We start from the raw sequence: 16726 nt of genomic DNA on the forward strand, positions 1-16726 counted from the left end.
ACACACACACACAGACACCCAGACACGCTCACACACCAATGTTACCACATTCAACCTGGAGTTAGCAAGACGTAGGAGGTGAGATGGGGTCAGATCTATAGAGAGGAGGACTTAAAATACACCAAACTTAGCCTCTAAAGGTATGCTGGTCAAGGCACAGCCCAAATAGACACAGATGTTGATTCTGACTAAGGAGAGAAGAATTTGACATAAATGCTTAACACAATCTTCTTCTCAAGTCCCAGAAACTCACATCTATGAACAATTTGTGAGGTGGAGCCTCAGCCATTAGGAGGTAAATAACTAATCTGTCCATGATAGAGCAAGACCTACAGCTGCAAAGTTTGAAAGGTATAAGAGATAAATCAAACCAACAAATAGTTCACTGAACCCCCACTCTGCTAGACTCCAGGCCAGGTGCTGAGAATATACAAGTGAATAAAACACATCCCTATAAAATGTGCACAAGAAGGAACCAAGCTAAATCTCTATTTCAGAAAGTTTGCTTTCTATTTCAAGTTTGCTTGATTTGATTCCTTGCTCTGCTCACAGGCACTGCGTAACAGAAAAGGTGACCCACACATGTTAGCCCAGACACTGCGGAAGAGTAGCCAACCATCAGACTTAGTCTAAAGTGAATTAGCCTGTTTCATTGGACTAAGCAGATTCTCACACCTGATAGCAAACCCTACCAGGTTGTTAAGAATGATGTTCATCAGCATTAAAACTCTTAGAAAGAAAGTTTACAGACAACTGAACTAGTGCACATACCTAAGAAGATCTCCAAGACTTCCTCAGCTCTTCAATATTTGAAGCTGTATTGAATTCTTGTTCAACTTACCCCCAAGGTTAAGATAAATGGGGGATGGAACAACTATATATAGGTTAGCATTTGGCATCAGTATACAGTAGTGTTTTTGTATAGACTGAAGTCTACATCAGCTGGAATTAATATAATTAAATATAATGTTGACAGGTTATGACATTTGCCTATTAAGACACTATACAAACATTCCAATAATTTGCTGGTTTTTGAGTTTGTGAAAAATAAATGAAACAAAATCTCAGGGGATGTTGCTAATGGTGTAACTGGAAGAGAGGTTTCAAAAGCACAGGGTTCAGGAAATAACAGTCAAAGAATAATGCATTCAAAGCCAAAACATATAGAGTGGTAAATGAATATTTAGTACTTACCACAAGACTGCTGTCTAGAGACAGCCTTTTTCCAAAGTCCCTTTTCTCGAGCTGTCTCTTTCCCTCCATGGACGAAGTTATTTATTTTCTTTTGTGACTTATAAGAATCCCCCGTCTGTTTCCAGGGTCACTGAAAAGAGTGAACATGTGTTTCACTATCCAAGTGCACAGTGTTTAGACCTTTGTTTTCAACTGTCTAACCAGAAACAAGCATTGAAGTCAAAATATACCTAGTCCCAAATAATAAGTATAGAACTGGGCTCTCTCAACTCAAAAGACCACTCCGTGTTACAAACGTCAGAGTCGTCTTTATGGCAGCCCCTGTGTTTTTATAGGTTTTGCTAATGGAGTTGGGGAATGGGTTTGCAGGTTGAATCAGCAGACTGTGGAAAAAAGCAAACAGTCTCCGTTTCATGCCACACTTGCTCCACACCCGTCCTCTCTCTATCAGCCAGAATCATTCTGTTACTGTGCACATCGATGCTGTCTGCAAATTCCATGAGATCAAACCGACAAAACCACGCTCCATAACCAAGAGTTATTGAGCTCAAGGTCCAATGAAGGGAAACTGAAACATGAACTTTGTTGTCAATATTTAATTTAAAAAATATGTAATTTAAAAATATTTGAGGAACATTGTAAGATACATTCCTCTCGGGATAGATTGATTCAAAATGAATGGTGGGTGATGTCATTACTGTCAATGAGTATTTATAGAACACCTACTGTATTTTTACCATATTAGATATAGTTCAGCCCCGAACTCCACTGAGATTGCTTTTTCTAGAATGATTAAGTATTCTGGTTAATAAGGATTCATCATATATGTTAAGTGCTAGCTTCCAATTTTCACAAAGATGTAAAAGGCTTGAGATAAAATAAATGGGTTACAGTCCAGGATTTCTTTTTTTTTTTTTTTTTGAGACAGAATCTCGCTCTGTTGCCCATGCTGGAGTGCAGTGGCGTGATCTCGGCTCACTGCAAGCTCTGCCTCCTGGGTTCACGCCATTCTCCTGCCTCAGCCTCCTGAGTAGCTGGGACTACAGGTGCCCACCACTACGCCAGGTTAATTTTTTGTATTTTTAGTAGAGACGGGGTTTCACCATGTTAGCCAGGATGGTCTCGATCTCCTGACCTCGTGATCCGCCCACCTTGGCCTCCCAAAGTACCGGGATTACAGGCATCAGCCACCATGCCTAGCCCAGTCCAGGATTTCTTATCCACTAGCCAAGTGACCTTGGACAAGTCATTTAACCTCTCTGAAACTCATTTTTCTCAACTACAAAACATGATGATAACAATCAAATGATGCTATGCTGCTATAAAGACACATGCACATGTATGTTTATTGCAGCACTATTCACAATAGCAAAGACTTGGAATCAACCCAAATGTCCATCAGTGACAGATTGGATTAAGAAAATGTGGCACATATACACCATGGAATACTATGCAGCCATAAAAAAGGATGAGTTTGTGTCCTTTGTAGGGACATGGATGCAGCTGGAAACCATCATTCTTAGCAAACTATCACAAGAACAGAAAACCAAACACCGCATGTTCTCACTCATAGGTGGGAACTGAACAATGAGATCACTTGGACTCAGGAAGGGGAACATCACACACCGGGGCCTCGTGTGTGATCATGGGGAGGGGGGAGGGGTGAGGGATTGCATTGGGAGTTATACCTGATGTGAATGACGAGTTGATGGGTGCAGCACACCAACATGGCACAGGTATACATATGTAACAAACCTGCACGTTGTGCACATGTACCCTACAACTTAAAGTATAATAATAATAAATAAATAATTAAAAAAAAAAACAAAACAATCAAATGATGTATGGGAATATGATTTTTAGATGCCATAAATTACAGCTCATATTTAAGTTATAATTACCCACAGATTACATGTAAAAACAGTTAACCTGAAATATTAGTCAACATAATTCAATATATTCTTGATGATTCCGAAGGCACTTTGAGGTATAGAAATTACTCATAATCCTTGTAAATAAACATAGCCATTGTACTGCTGATGCAGAAGAGATGAAATACAATGCTATACCAATTAATTCTTTAATATAATTGAAAAGAAATACGTTCCACAACTCTCAGTTACTCCAAGTCTGACATGGATCAAACAGGCAGGATTTCATGGCCCACAGGATGCGGGCTCTCTCTTGGTTTTCTTCATCAAGAGGGTTGAGATGGCGGTGCCTCAGATGGGGAATGCCCAAACTATAGTCAATCATGGGAAACTGATGGGCTCCTGTTCCAGCTTAGGCTTCTTCCTCCATCTTAGTCATTTCATCTCTTACTTTCGAGAACACTAATTTTAATACATCACTTGTCCACTCAGAGACTCTTAAGAGTTCAATCAGAATTTAGGATAAAATCCAAATTTTTCAATATCATTGTCTAAAATTCTAGGCAGTATTTTTCAGAAAAGAAGTTAGTTCTGTATACTGCTATAGGCACGACCACTCGTCAACTGAAATTTGTTTGGGAGGCTGCCTTTTCTACTTTCAGCTGTTCCTGCCCACTTTGTAGTATTCCCCCCTGCCCCAGTCTCAGCGACTGTATACACTGGTAGTTCAGAATACCCTCTGCAATAATTAACCAGCTAGCGACTACTCAGGCCCTCATATTTTCCTCTCCACCAAAAACACACCCTAAGTCTTGATCCCAAAGAGCATGGGAGTTTGATAGCTCACAATAGATTGTGCTTTGGCCTTTAGCACATATGCACTGAGGGCCTACTGTATGGAAGACAGTAGGAATACCCTAGGAATACTGTATGGAATACAGTCCTTACATGTTAGTGACACAGTCATGTACAAGAAAAACCAAGTCCCCACCTTTGTGGAACTCATATTTTAGTGAGGCATATAGAAAACAAGCAAACAAACAAACAGCTCCAAACTGTGGTAGGTACAGTATGAAGGAAATAACCCCCAACAGGTAGAGAAAAGTGCCAAGTGGGCTGGCGGGGTGGCTCGCGCCTATAATCCCAGCACTTTGGGAGACTGAGGCAGGCGGATCACCTGAGGTCGAGATCGAGACCATCCTGGTCAACATGGTGAAACCCTGTCTCTACTAAAAATAAAAATAAAAAAATTAGCTGGGCGTGGTGTTGTGCACTTGTAATCCCAGCTACTCGGGAGGCTGAGGCAGGAGAATTGCTTGAGCCCGGGAGATGGACGTTGCAGTGAGCTGAGATTGCACCACTGCACTCCAGCCTGACTGATGAGAGAGAGAGACTCCATCTCAAAAAAAAAAAAAAGGGAAGCACATGAACAGGGATAGCTTTTGGATTGAGTGGTTAGGGTAGCAGCCAGCCATGTAAAAGATGGGTAAAGATCATTTCAGGTAGAGGGAACAGCCTTTCATCTGGGAAGGAATCGGAGAAGAACTTTGTTAAGAGAGGACCTATTTCTTAGGAAGAAAATAGCCAGGAAGAGAATGTGTGAAAAAAGTGCTGAATTGTAGGCAAAAACTGCAGAGGCTTGGAGGCTAATGTATCTCTCTCAGCAATTATTCTAAACACAAAAGTTAATCTTAGGTTTTACATTTCCTACCTTACACCCTACTAGCCGGTAACATTCAACAAATTATTTAACCTATTTAACCTTCCACTGCTTACTCTATTCGATGGCATTAATAGTAGGACCTTCTTCATAGTAGGGTTTTGTGATGATTAATGAGACAAGTCATTGAAATAGTTAGGCTGGGGACAGATACATGTACGTAAGACTTAAATATTAGATATATAGATCATACCTTCTGGCAAATATGATTAAACTCATTAAGAGCAACTCTAGCTACTGAATTTTATGCTTCTTCTTAGGCAGATGAGGCTGTCATTTTGGGAAATGGGGATCCTTTTGATAGTTCTCAAATAGCCCAATGTGCCTATGTGGAAAGCTGATTCAGTAGCTTTCCAAATGGATTTGGTCAATTTCTTTTCATATTTTATGGTACCAACAATATAGGCAGATGTAATATTCAAGTTGTTTAGCAACAATATGTCACAAGCGTTAGCCAATCATAAAGGTACAGTCCAATCAGGGTTGACAATGGCAACAAGCGGTACAATTAGAGCAGTGTATCCTAGCCAATTCCAGCCTAACTACACATACTGGCCCCACAGGTGAAAATTTGAGAGTCAGACCATAAAACAATCATGGAAAGGGTCAGAGTAAATTTATCCAAGTGGATCAAAGGAAGACTAAAAGAAACAAAATGGCAACCAGGATGCAGCAACATGAAAAGGGACCTCATTAACAAAGAAAATATCAGAAAAGCTGAAACACTGTATTTATTTCACTATTCGGAAAAGACTACATACATCCAGCAGAGACGGCAGATCCAGGGGGGACATGAGTATATCATATCCTAAAGATGCCTGGGATTACCTGGGCCGTTTGTACCATCCATCTAACTCAACTAATTCAGAGACTAGGGTGATCAAGCAACCTTCCAATTTTATTTGATTCCTATGTAGTAACACTTATAGAAGAAGAATGTGCTGACCAGCAAATATAAGTAGACAATCTTTTGAAAAATTCCATTTCTAGTGCAAACTAAAAATGACAATTTGACATCTGACTCTTTATATTTATTATTTATGTATTTGGTTAGTATATTAGTCAGCTTGGGCTGTCATAACAGAATAACATAGACTGAATAGATTACACAACAGACGTTTATTTTCTGCGCTAGCAGAGTTGATTTCTGGTGAGGCCTCTCTCCTTGTCTTGCAAATGGACATCTTCTCACTGTGTCCTCACATGGCCTTTGCTTTGTGTATGCACATCCCCGTGTCTCTTTCTCTAAGGACACCAGTCCTAGCACATTAAAGACCCACACTTACGACCTAATTTAACCTTCATTACCTCCTTAAATGCCCTATCTCCAAATACAGTCACATTGGGAGTTAGGGGTTCAACGTATGAAATTTGCAGGAGACGTGGTTCAGTCCATAACAGTTATTTTCAGTCAGGTTTCAAATCGTATCTGAGTGTTCTATTAATCAAATTCCTAAGTCTAAAACACTAAGGGAAACCTCCGAGTGGTGGTGGTTATGGTGACTGCCTCCAGACTCCACGCCTCTCTGCTTGTTATGTGACCTTTGGACCTTACTGCCCCCTTCCCGCCTCACCTTGCCCTGCTGTACTCTTCTCTGTGTTGTGCACGTACGGGTGCGAACATGATTAAGACTTCTTGGTCAGTGTGTTAACGTTGAATTCTGCCAATGGGAGGCAGTGAGAGATTAGAAGGCAATGGGAAAGAAGAAGCCATTCCGCTTCCAGCTCTAGCAAAACAGCATCAACAGCAGGTGGCTGCAGGCTCCGGCAACTTCTGTGATTCCTCCAACAGGTCAGCTAAGAAAGGGCACCAGCAACGCCCCAGTCTGTGAGTCTGCCACCTTATCCCTCTGGCTTCGCCAGCCCCTTCAACACCAGCATAAAAATCCCTTGCATTAAATCCCTCTTTGCTTGAAACATCTACAGTAATTTCCTTTTTCTACACTTGACAATGTTTGATGCACAGCCCATGGAGATGCCTTTGGACAGGCAGCAAGCCTTCCTTGGGAAATACCTGGATTCGTTCTTGTGAGTCTTCTGAAATAATCGTCTGGAATTATTTTCTAATAAACACTAAGCCTCTAGAGAACAGAGACGGCATTTTATGTTCTGTGTTCCCCTAGGCAGTCTAATGCCTAATGCATAGCAACATGAAGAGCATTTGCTGTTTGCATGAATAAATGAATGAATGAACGTTGACAGCTGTCTTTGTGAACATATAAAGAGCAGGTCAAAAATACAATTTTGTTTAGTAAAGAAATGCTAGACATATTTACAAGAATGAGGTTGTTTTTTCAGACAAGCATATTCGGACACAGCCAAGCCCCAAAGAAAACATTTTGTCTTTATTTTAAAATGTCACCAGCCTAAAAACTATTTACCTCCACCTACAATGGGCCATAACCTAGTAGTGTTAATATCTTTTCTATGTCTTCCAACATCTCTGGTTATCAAAGAATACATACATTCCTCAGAGCAATGGGTTGGAAGCCTCTCCTTCCTTCCGTGGGGAAGAAAACAGTCATGGAGTTGAAGGAAGACAGGAAATTAAGCATCCTTTTATTGACTGATAGTTATTGATACTAATCTCCCCTTCCCCCTCACATACACCCATCTCTAGTTGGTGAAAATACTTCTACTCAGTGTATCTGTGGAAATCTAAGTTGACCTTAATAACTCTTTTTTAAATTTTTCTCACAGTTAGTAACGGCCTTTTCATGCTAGACATATTTTTAATCTTTCTAAAGATGTCAGTAAATTCTATTTTCTGCTATACTTTGTTAACAGTCTGTATAATTTTCAAGAGAGTAACAAAACCACACCATTGAATAAAATCTCAAAGGCATATTCCCTCACATACACACAGTAACACACAAACACACACACACTCACTCAGATACACACTCACACCTGATCTAGACACCACTTTCTCCATCTTAATTTCTGCCTTTCTGATTCTGCCATTTCCCATCTCTGCTTTGATATATTAATTGTATTGCCAGAAGAAATGGAGAAAAATAGTAATGCCAAAAGGGCTCTCTTGCTTAGGCATTAGAAGTTTGGTTCCTAGCTTTCTTTGCCATGTAAATTTGAATAATTCCTAACTTCTGTGAGTTTACATTTTTTATGCCTTTCTCACCAGGTCATTGTGAGGTTTCAATGAGATAATGCATGAGCAAGCTTTTCCACATCTAAATTCAAGATGTTTTCTGGTCAGCTTCATTAAGCAACAAACAATGCAAAATATAATTGTTTGCAGCCTCATAAACATCCAGAGAACAGAGACTGTGTCAAATTCATTGTTATATTCCCTGTAGCATCCAACACACCAGCTCCCACACGGTAGGCATGCAAAGAGTAACTGCACAGTAGAGCACATCAAGGACAAATAATGAACACAGTAAGTTTCTAGTCATTGACAAGGCAATTCCATGGGTTTTCACCCTGGTTGCACCTTAGAATAACCTGGGGAACTGTTAAAAAATATCAATGCCTAGGTCCCACCCAAGATCACTTGAATCTTTGGGGTGTAGGCTCCAGGGATCAGAGTAACAATAGCCAGGGTTGGCAACCATCAGTTAAGAGCTTTGTTGCATGTTAGATGGAGTCACCTGGGAAGTCATTAAGGCCCATCCCCAGATGGAATAAATCAAGATCTCTGGGGGTGGGAGCCAAACATTATTATTTTAAGATTCTTGAATATTTCCAAGGTGCAGTCAATGGAGCACCAGTTTGGGAAGGTGAAGATGTCACTCTTTTCTTGATCTCCGTCCTTTTCTCAAGGGCTGAGGGACACATGATTGTTGGTAGCAGCAATGGCCTTTCCTCAGCCACCACCATCCCAACAATTTTTAATCTGCAAACCCTGACCCCAAAGGAAAGAAATGTTAGATACAAACAATTTGGATAAATACCTTTATCCATATCTCCACTCTCAGGCTCATCATTCAAGATTAAGCTGCTTAAGCTGATCCTTCTTTTCATTCAGAAAATATTGTTGACTAAAGGTAGAAATATTAAATCTAGATTCCAAGTTAACATACATATATCATAAAACCTCAGAGTGAGGCCTTCGCATAGAGTTTCAGGGAAAGAACTTCAAATGGCAAGGCCAATGTTGCCGAAAACCATGACTCAGATGCCCCGAAACCCATTGCCTCCTTTCTTCCCACTGCTTTCCATGTGTACCTAGCTCTCTTTTCAAAGCACTACCAAATAGAATGTTTGAAACTCCAGTCCTCTTTGTATTGAAATCTTTTTATTCTGATTTATTAAGTCCATAGAAAGGAAAGCACTGGCTTTCTGTATGCTTTAAATACATACACACAACAGTCTCCTTTTGGAAGATATATCAGCTCAATAAGTTTCTCCTATTGATACAACTATTTGTGGTATAAATGGGTAAGGGTGTGTTTGTGCATGCTTGTGTGTATGTGTATGTGTTGAGTGTGCATCTGTGCATGTGTATGTGCATGTATGAGCATGTGTGTACATGCGCATGAGTATATGAGTGTATGTGTGCATGGGTGTGTATATTCACATGCACTCTGACTTAACAAAACCACCCCCACACAGAAAAGTGTTGTGTCCATTCTGAATATGAATATAAAAACATGCCAAATGATGCAATTTTCAACCATAAAAGTTTTTAAAATCTTATCAGCCCCCTGAAACTGATTTAGAAGAAGATTAAATGCTAACAAATTTCCCAAATGTGGTATTCTTCCTTGCCCGATAAATTAGTGGCTGGAAATAGTCTCAGAGAGACATGACAACCCTTTTCTTTCAAGTGGAGGAAAATTCCACATGACGTTGAAAATTGGTTCTAAAAAATGGTTTCCTATATTCATATTCACTAAACATCTCACTAATAATCCTCAGTAGCTTCCGGTTGATGGTTTAAACTCCAGACAGTCCCCTAAGAATCACTTTCCCATGGGTCCATTCTCAGAAAAATGGCTAAGGCCAACACACAGAACTCAGGGAGCTGCACAAAGTCTGAGTCCGGAAATCTTGCCTATTTTTCAACATGCAGCTCAGTGAACTGGAGCAGTCAAAAAATTGCTATGAATCTGAACTAAGTTCCTTAGGAAAAGAGGTCAGAGACAGCTGTTAGTACCTCCAAAACTTCCAATATTCAGTAATTTCTCTCACTATTAAAACAAATTATTGAGATATAATTCATATATCATAAAATCCATCCTTTTTAAGTATACAATTCAGTGTCAACCCTTCTAATACCAATATTTCTTCATGTGCTGCAGAAACTGGGGATTCTGTCTCATTGTCAGTGGGGACACAAAGAAGTTTCCTCATCACTGCTTGAGGCTTCATCAAGCCTGCTGTCCCATGTCACCATCATCTTGGGTAGCAGCATCCTGGACAACCCTGAGTTCCCATTCTCCAGCTGCCACTTACAAGTTCTGTGACCTTGAGCAACTTCTTTCACATCTCTTAGCTCTAGTTTCCTCACTGATAAAATTCAGATAATAATAACAATCCCCTTAACAAGGTAACTCTGGGGATTAAAATGATTCCTGTTTTCAAATACTGGAGTAGATAATCTGTTGGTATAATCACTCAAAAGAGTTCCATTCATTCAAAATTAAGTAATATGTATTCTATACCTATTTTGTCCCAGGCCTTGTGTTAGGCCCTGAAGATTGAAAGGAAAACAAAAGAAGAAGGGAGGAACAGAGAAAGGGAATGAGGAAGGGAAGGGAAGGGAAAGGAAAGGAAAGGAAAGGAAGGGAAGGGAAGGGGGAAGGGAAGGGGGAAGGGAAGAAGGAAAGGAAGGAGGAAAGGAAGGAGGAAGGGAAGGAGGAAGGGAAGGAGGAAGGGAATAGGGAAGGGAAGGGAAGAGAAGGGGAAAGGGGAAGGGGAAGAGAGAGGGAAAGGGAAAGGGAAATGGAGGAAAGGGAAAGGGAAATGGAGGGAAGGGAAGGGAAGGAATACATGTCCTCAAATTTCAAGGAGACCTAAAATCTAAGAGAGGGAGATTTATATATTGATTAGTAAAATGCAAGGTAAAATAAACATGTGAATGAACAAATGAACAAGTACATGAGTTGAGCAACGAGGATTCACTTTTTATTGAGCTAACCCTGGAGGACTTGCCTTTATTGTCATTCCTGGTGTTGCCAGCTGATTTCCAGACACAAACTATTGCTAATCTTCAATGTATGAACTAAGAATGAAGAGACAGAATTGCATGTGCTTAGACCAGGGTAAGCATTTTAGCTCTGGCTGCTCTTCTCAAACCATCTGTTCCTTCTCTCCCACTCTTCCTTTGTAAAGATCTCCCCCTGCACCACCGCTCTTTATTTCTTTCCTCTGATTCTTCTCCATTTATTGCTTTAAAAAAGGTTTATAATACATTACATAAAATGTCTACATGTTGCCTGTGAACTCTTAAAGGGAAGGTCAGTATAGAAACAAAACAGATAAATAAATTTTATAAATAAATAAATAAAGTGTACACATAACTCCAGTGGATTGGAAGAATATGTAAGTGGCTAGGGAAAAGAATTTTCACACTGTGTCATCTGCTAACATTAATGAGTTAATTAAATTAGAAAAATTCCACTGCCAAAAGCAAAAACATCCAAATACGTGGGATGCTGGGGGAATTATAGACCATGCTACTAAATGCATTCTGTTCGAGCTTACTTTTTTTTTTTCCTTGAGCAGGCTGTGGAGAGCTACACTTAAAAAGCCATCCAATTTCAAAAGAGTATTTTCCATCTGGGGCCAGTTGGGTAGAATATGCTCTAAACTCTGCAAAGCCTGCTGAGAGACAACACAACTTGTTAAGAAAACTGTTTATGAAAAGGGATGTTTTTTGAAAATCCAGCAAAAGGTTTAACTATGATGTCCCCACACATTGCAGAATTCATTATTCTCCATTGAATGTCTTTGCGTAGAAGTGAAACACCAAAATGACTCAGGAAATGAATGTAGTACAATAAATTGGAAGCCAGTACATTTTTACTAAGGCCCTAGCTGGTAATTAGAATATTTCCAATTACCTAGGAGCTTTCTTTTTTCACTTTAAAAGGTTATTCATTCTTCATGTATAGTAATCTCCCTCCACCCACCCACCCCCCAAAATAATCCTGATGTGAAATGCTAAAAGCCAAATCAAGATTAAGAAATTAAACTTTAAAACCAATTAACATGCTGAAAACAATAGGAAGAATTTTTAATGAACCAGAAAATATAGAATGACATTAAAGATGTCCTAAGTAATAACAACTGCCAAAATGAAATGTATGAGAAAAATCTCTAAGATGTTTATCTTTTTCTATTCAATGTTTAATTAAATTGAGACTGACATTCATTTGTTGAGAGGGCGGCGGGCTAAACTCCCTCAAAAAGGTAAAACAACGCCAGGCTCGGTGGATCATGCCTGTAATTTCAGCACTTTGGGAGGTCAAGATGGGAGGATCACTTGAGCCCAGACATTCAAGACCAGTCTGGGCAACATAGTGAGACTCCTGTCTCTAGGAAAAATAAAAAACTAGCCAGATGTGGTGGCACATGCTTGTAGTCTCAGCTACTTGAAAGGCTGAGGCAGGAGAACTGCTTAAGCCTGAGGTTGAGGCTACAGTGAGCTGTAATAATGCCAGTGCACTCCAGCCTGGGTGACAGAGGAAGCCCCTGTCTCAAACAAAACAAAACAAATGGTAAACTAGTCAATGACCACCCACTAAAACAGACAGCTAGAAAGTAGAGTTAGGTTTTACACACACAAATATATATATGTGTATATAGACATATATATATTTATACTATGCATACACACATACATACATACAAGTGTATATACACACACATATAGTCATTTCTTTACTTCTGCTTAGCATTTCCACCTAGTTTTGAGCAACAAAAGTCAAAACTTCAATTACTGGGCCTTTTTTTCCTCCATGTGGTAGGTTGTTTCTTTTTATTCAGGCTTTGAAGGCTCAGGAATAAAAGGAGTTCTATGGATATTTGGACAGACCAGTGCTTCTCAAATGCATGCAAAGGAATCAGCAGCAGATCTTGTTAAAGTACAGATTCTGATCTACTAGGGCTACAGAAGAGCCTAAGAGTCTGCATTTCTAACGAGCTGATGCTTCTGGCCTGTGGGTTGTACTTCAATAGCAAAGGATCTGAAACTTAAAACAGAGAACTTGTCTATGGACATGTAACAGCGGAATTCCAAGCACTTTCTCATAAAGCTATGCACAGCCAGCCAGTTCTTATGATGACTTAGTTCTTCGCAGAATCCAAGACAACTCATGGACTATGGCTTAGGTTGTGCCCCATGATTCTTGTGCTAACCTTCACTCAGGACATTTGGAATCCTAGAATCTTAGGTTTAAATGATGTCTTCCGGGCCCCTGCTTCACCTACCCACCAGTACGGTTACTGCTTCTAAGACAGGTCTTGCTCCCTAACTCTTCTTGCCTCTTCCAGTGACAAATGGGTCACATTGTCTTTTAGAAGAGCTCCTCTCACATTTGGCTGTCTTGAAAGCCTAGAAACTTTCAATTTGTCTCTTGGATTTTCACCCACTGTCCATAGCTCTGTTCCCTAGAGCAAATGTAATTTTTCTCTTACTCAAGGAAAAAAATCCCAAGTTTCTTCCACATTTTCTCTTGTGAGAAAGTTTCCACAGCCCATACCCTCCTAGTTACTGCCTTTGAAATGTTGTAGAACTTGGCCAATCTATGAGATAATTTTTTTATTTTTAAAAAAATTTATACCGTATTAAATGCATTTATTTTCTTTGTAAAAGATATAAGCTGTAACAAATGTAGAGTATAATACAAAAATTGTATGCCTTTACTCTCCCTCTTTCTACTCTTCTCCCCAGAGATGCTTTTAACAGTTTTTCTATGTGTTTACCTATATACAAATACATATTGACTTTTCTCTTTCTATATAAGTGCCATCGACATCTATTGTTCCATGACTGCATTTGTTCACCTGATATATTCAATATACATGGGCCTAATTAAGTTTTTAGAGCTTCATAGTAGTATAGAACAGATTGTCAATAAATTGCTTATTAACTTATGGGTAGAAATTTAGATAGTTGTTTGTGTTTTCTGATTTTAGACCATCCCGCCATGAGCAAGTCTATGTATCTGTTGTGCCTGTGTGAGTTTCTCTAGAAAGCATAGATCTCTAAAGACGGAATTATAGTGTAAAATTGTAAATTTGGTTAGAAATTGACTAATTGCCTTCCAAAAATATTTAAGAATATATGAGACTATCCGTTTTCCACAGAGTTATCATTGCTGAACAGAACAAATCATAACGCTTTTACAAATTTGTTGGTAAAATAAGTGACCTCATTGCCTGAATTTATAATCCATGATTATTGGTGAAGCTGGGCATCTTTGTTTTATGTGTGGTTATCTGAATTATTTTCCTCTGGATTGCCTGCGTAAATTATTTGCTCATTCTCCTATTGCCTCTTCCTTTTTTATTGCTTTATAAAAGCTCTGAATACATTTTGAATATTAACTCCTTATTAAGAGACATTGCAAATATTTTCCCCTCAGTCTACCTCTTGTCTCTTCACTTTGTTATGGTATAGAATAATTAATTTGCAGTCAAATGCATCAATCTTTTATAGGTTCTAAATTAAAAGACCATTTTCCATATGTCTTCCTAATATTTTTATGGTACCATCTGAAGATAATTTTGTCTTGTAAACCTCTGTAAAGTGTAGGTTTAACTTTATTTCTAAAAGAATATAAATTAATTAATTCTGTGCTTAAAGTATTCCTCCCACTGATTTGAAATGCCCCCAATTATAACAAAAGTCAACATATGCACAATCCTTTTCCTTGACCCTCAAGTAATAAAAAAGTAAGCTAATCTATACACCTGTCCTTGTGCCAATATCACACTGCTTGAATTATGAGCCTTTAGTAAATTTTGATGTCTTCTAGGCCAGACTTCCCATGTTAGCTGTTTGGAATTTTTCTTGGCCATTTGTGTTCATTTTCATCTTCCAGATCAACTTGAGAATCACTCATTAGGTCCAACAAAAAGCAACATACAGGTTTTTATTAAGTTGGATTGAATTTAAGTTTACAGATTATTTAGGAGAGAATTTACATCATTATATTCTTGAGTCTTTCCGTTCAGCGACATGAAACGGGTAGTAGATTGTTTAATGGCAACAAAGTCCTCCCTTCCTACGATGCCCAACTCTCTTTTGAAATGTGTCTTTTATGCTCTTCCAGCTTAAGGTTGGTGCTCATTTCTCCATCCCTTGAATCTGGTAGGGCTTATGATCCTTTTGACCAATAGAATGTGGCAAAAGGGAAACTGAGTTCTAGCACTAGGCTTTAAGAAGTCTTGAAGCTTCCATGCCCTCTCTATGAACCCTCAGGCTATCATGCTGAGAAGAAGCCCAGTCTAGCTCACAAGATGGTGACAGCCACTGGAGGAGAGGTGACAGCCACACCAACTGCCAAATACCTGGGCAAGACCACTGTGAACTCACCAGTTATAGTCAAATCCTGAGATAAACAGAGGCTGATGAGTGATTCCAGGTGAGAACAACAGAAGAAATACACAGGTTGTCATCCTGTGGAATCAGGAGGAAAATCAGTCATTGTTTTAAGTAACCAACTTATTGGGGTGGTTTTTGGGCAGCAATAGATAATGAATTTGGGTCACTGTGTTGTTCACATCCTTCAGTAAATGATGTGAAGATTGAAAGAAAAAAAAGAAGGAGGAATGGAGAAGGGGAATGAGGAAGGAAGGAAGGAAAGAAGGAAAGGATGTAAACAGCACAATCACCCAAATTAATATTTTATTAATAACTTCTTTTTTAATTTTATTGCATTAATAAATTAATCCAATCACTAATTTATTACATTAAATTAATTCAATCATTAATTTATTGAATTAACAAATTAATTCAATAGCCTTTGGGCATAATTTCTTTAAATACTAAGTATGTTTTTTATTGCTCTTGAGAATTATATACATTTTTTTCTGCTTGCATTTTCTAATTGGTTATATGCAGCGCCGGAAATAAGCTTATTGATTAAAAAACTTTATCAAGTTTACGTAAATTTCTAAGCACTCTTTCTGGTTCTAAATGTGCTTATTTTATTGGATTTTTTTAGGTAGAAAATTGCAACATTTTTGGCTTTTCCTGTCTAATATTTACAAGTCTTGCTTCATTTTCTGGTCGTAGAACATTGACCAGGGAAGCAAGTTTTTAGCAGAAACTTTTGCTCCTGACTTCAGGAGAATTAGTAGTAACGTTTTTATCCATAAGAATGGGATTGATTTCTTTGTAGCTACCAATTACCAGATTGAGGAAATTTTTTATATATTCATGAATCCCTATAGTGCTTTTAAATGTTTCATTTTAAAAAAGTTAAACATACCGAAAAGTACATAAAGTAACAGGGATTCATGTACCTACCACCCTGTATTTAACAAAGATTAATCTTGTGCCATATTTGCTTTAATCTTTTCTCTCTTTTAAGTAATAAAAGCATTGTAGATGTAGTTGTAGCCCCATTCCCCTATTCTATCCTACTTTTTCTCTAGCAGTAGCCACTCTCCTGTAGTAGGAAAGCATTCTTGCTGTGCATAAATTATATTTCTACTGTGTATGTATAAACCTAGAATGATACACAGCACTGTTTTATGTGTGTTTTAGTTTATGTATATATGATATTCTACTTTCTATATTCAGCTGTATTTTTTTTCACTTAACATTATAGCATCAAGATTTATCAATGCTGATAAAATAATTCTAGTTTATTTTAAAATACTTTAGGAATCCTATTGAATGGACTTAAAACGATTCACCCCAATTCCAAAAGAATGGGTATTAGTTGTTTCACTTTTTTTTTTTTTTAAACCATTTTCACATTGCAAACAGTACCGTTGTGAACATTCTTGTTCTGGCATCCTT

General features: G+C 38.5%; 1 protein-coding gene across 2 annotated transcripts in view; it reads right to left on the reverse strand.

The window, feature by feature from the left end:
- Positions 1-16726, reverse strand: part of NCKAP5 (NCK associated protein 5) — a 983044-nt gene that overhangs the window by 838442 nt on the left and 127876 nt on the right. For both annotated transcript variants that reach the window (XM_077956875.1, XM_028830652.2), the window contains exon 2: positions 1195-1324. In XM_077956875.1, coding sequence (XP_077813001.1) covers positions 1195-1263 — 69 coding nt within the window. In that variant the 5' untranslated portion in view covers positions 1264-1324. The remainder of the gene's footprint in view (positions 1-1194; positions 1325-16726) is intronic.

The sequence above is a fragment of the Macaca mulatta genome, chromosome 12 (genome assembly GCF_049350105.2).
Source record: "Macaca mulatta isolate MMU2019108-1 chromosome 12, T2T-MMU8v2.0, whole genome shotgun sequence".
Taxonomy (NCBI): Eukaryota; Metazoa; Chordata; class Mammalia; order Primates; family Cercopithecidae; genus Macaca; species Macaca mulatta.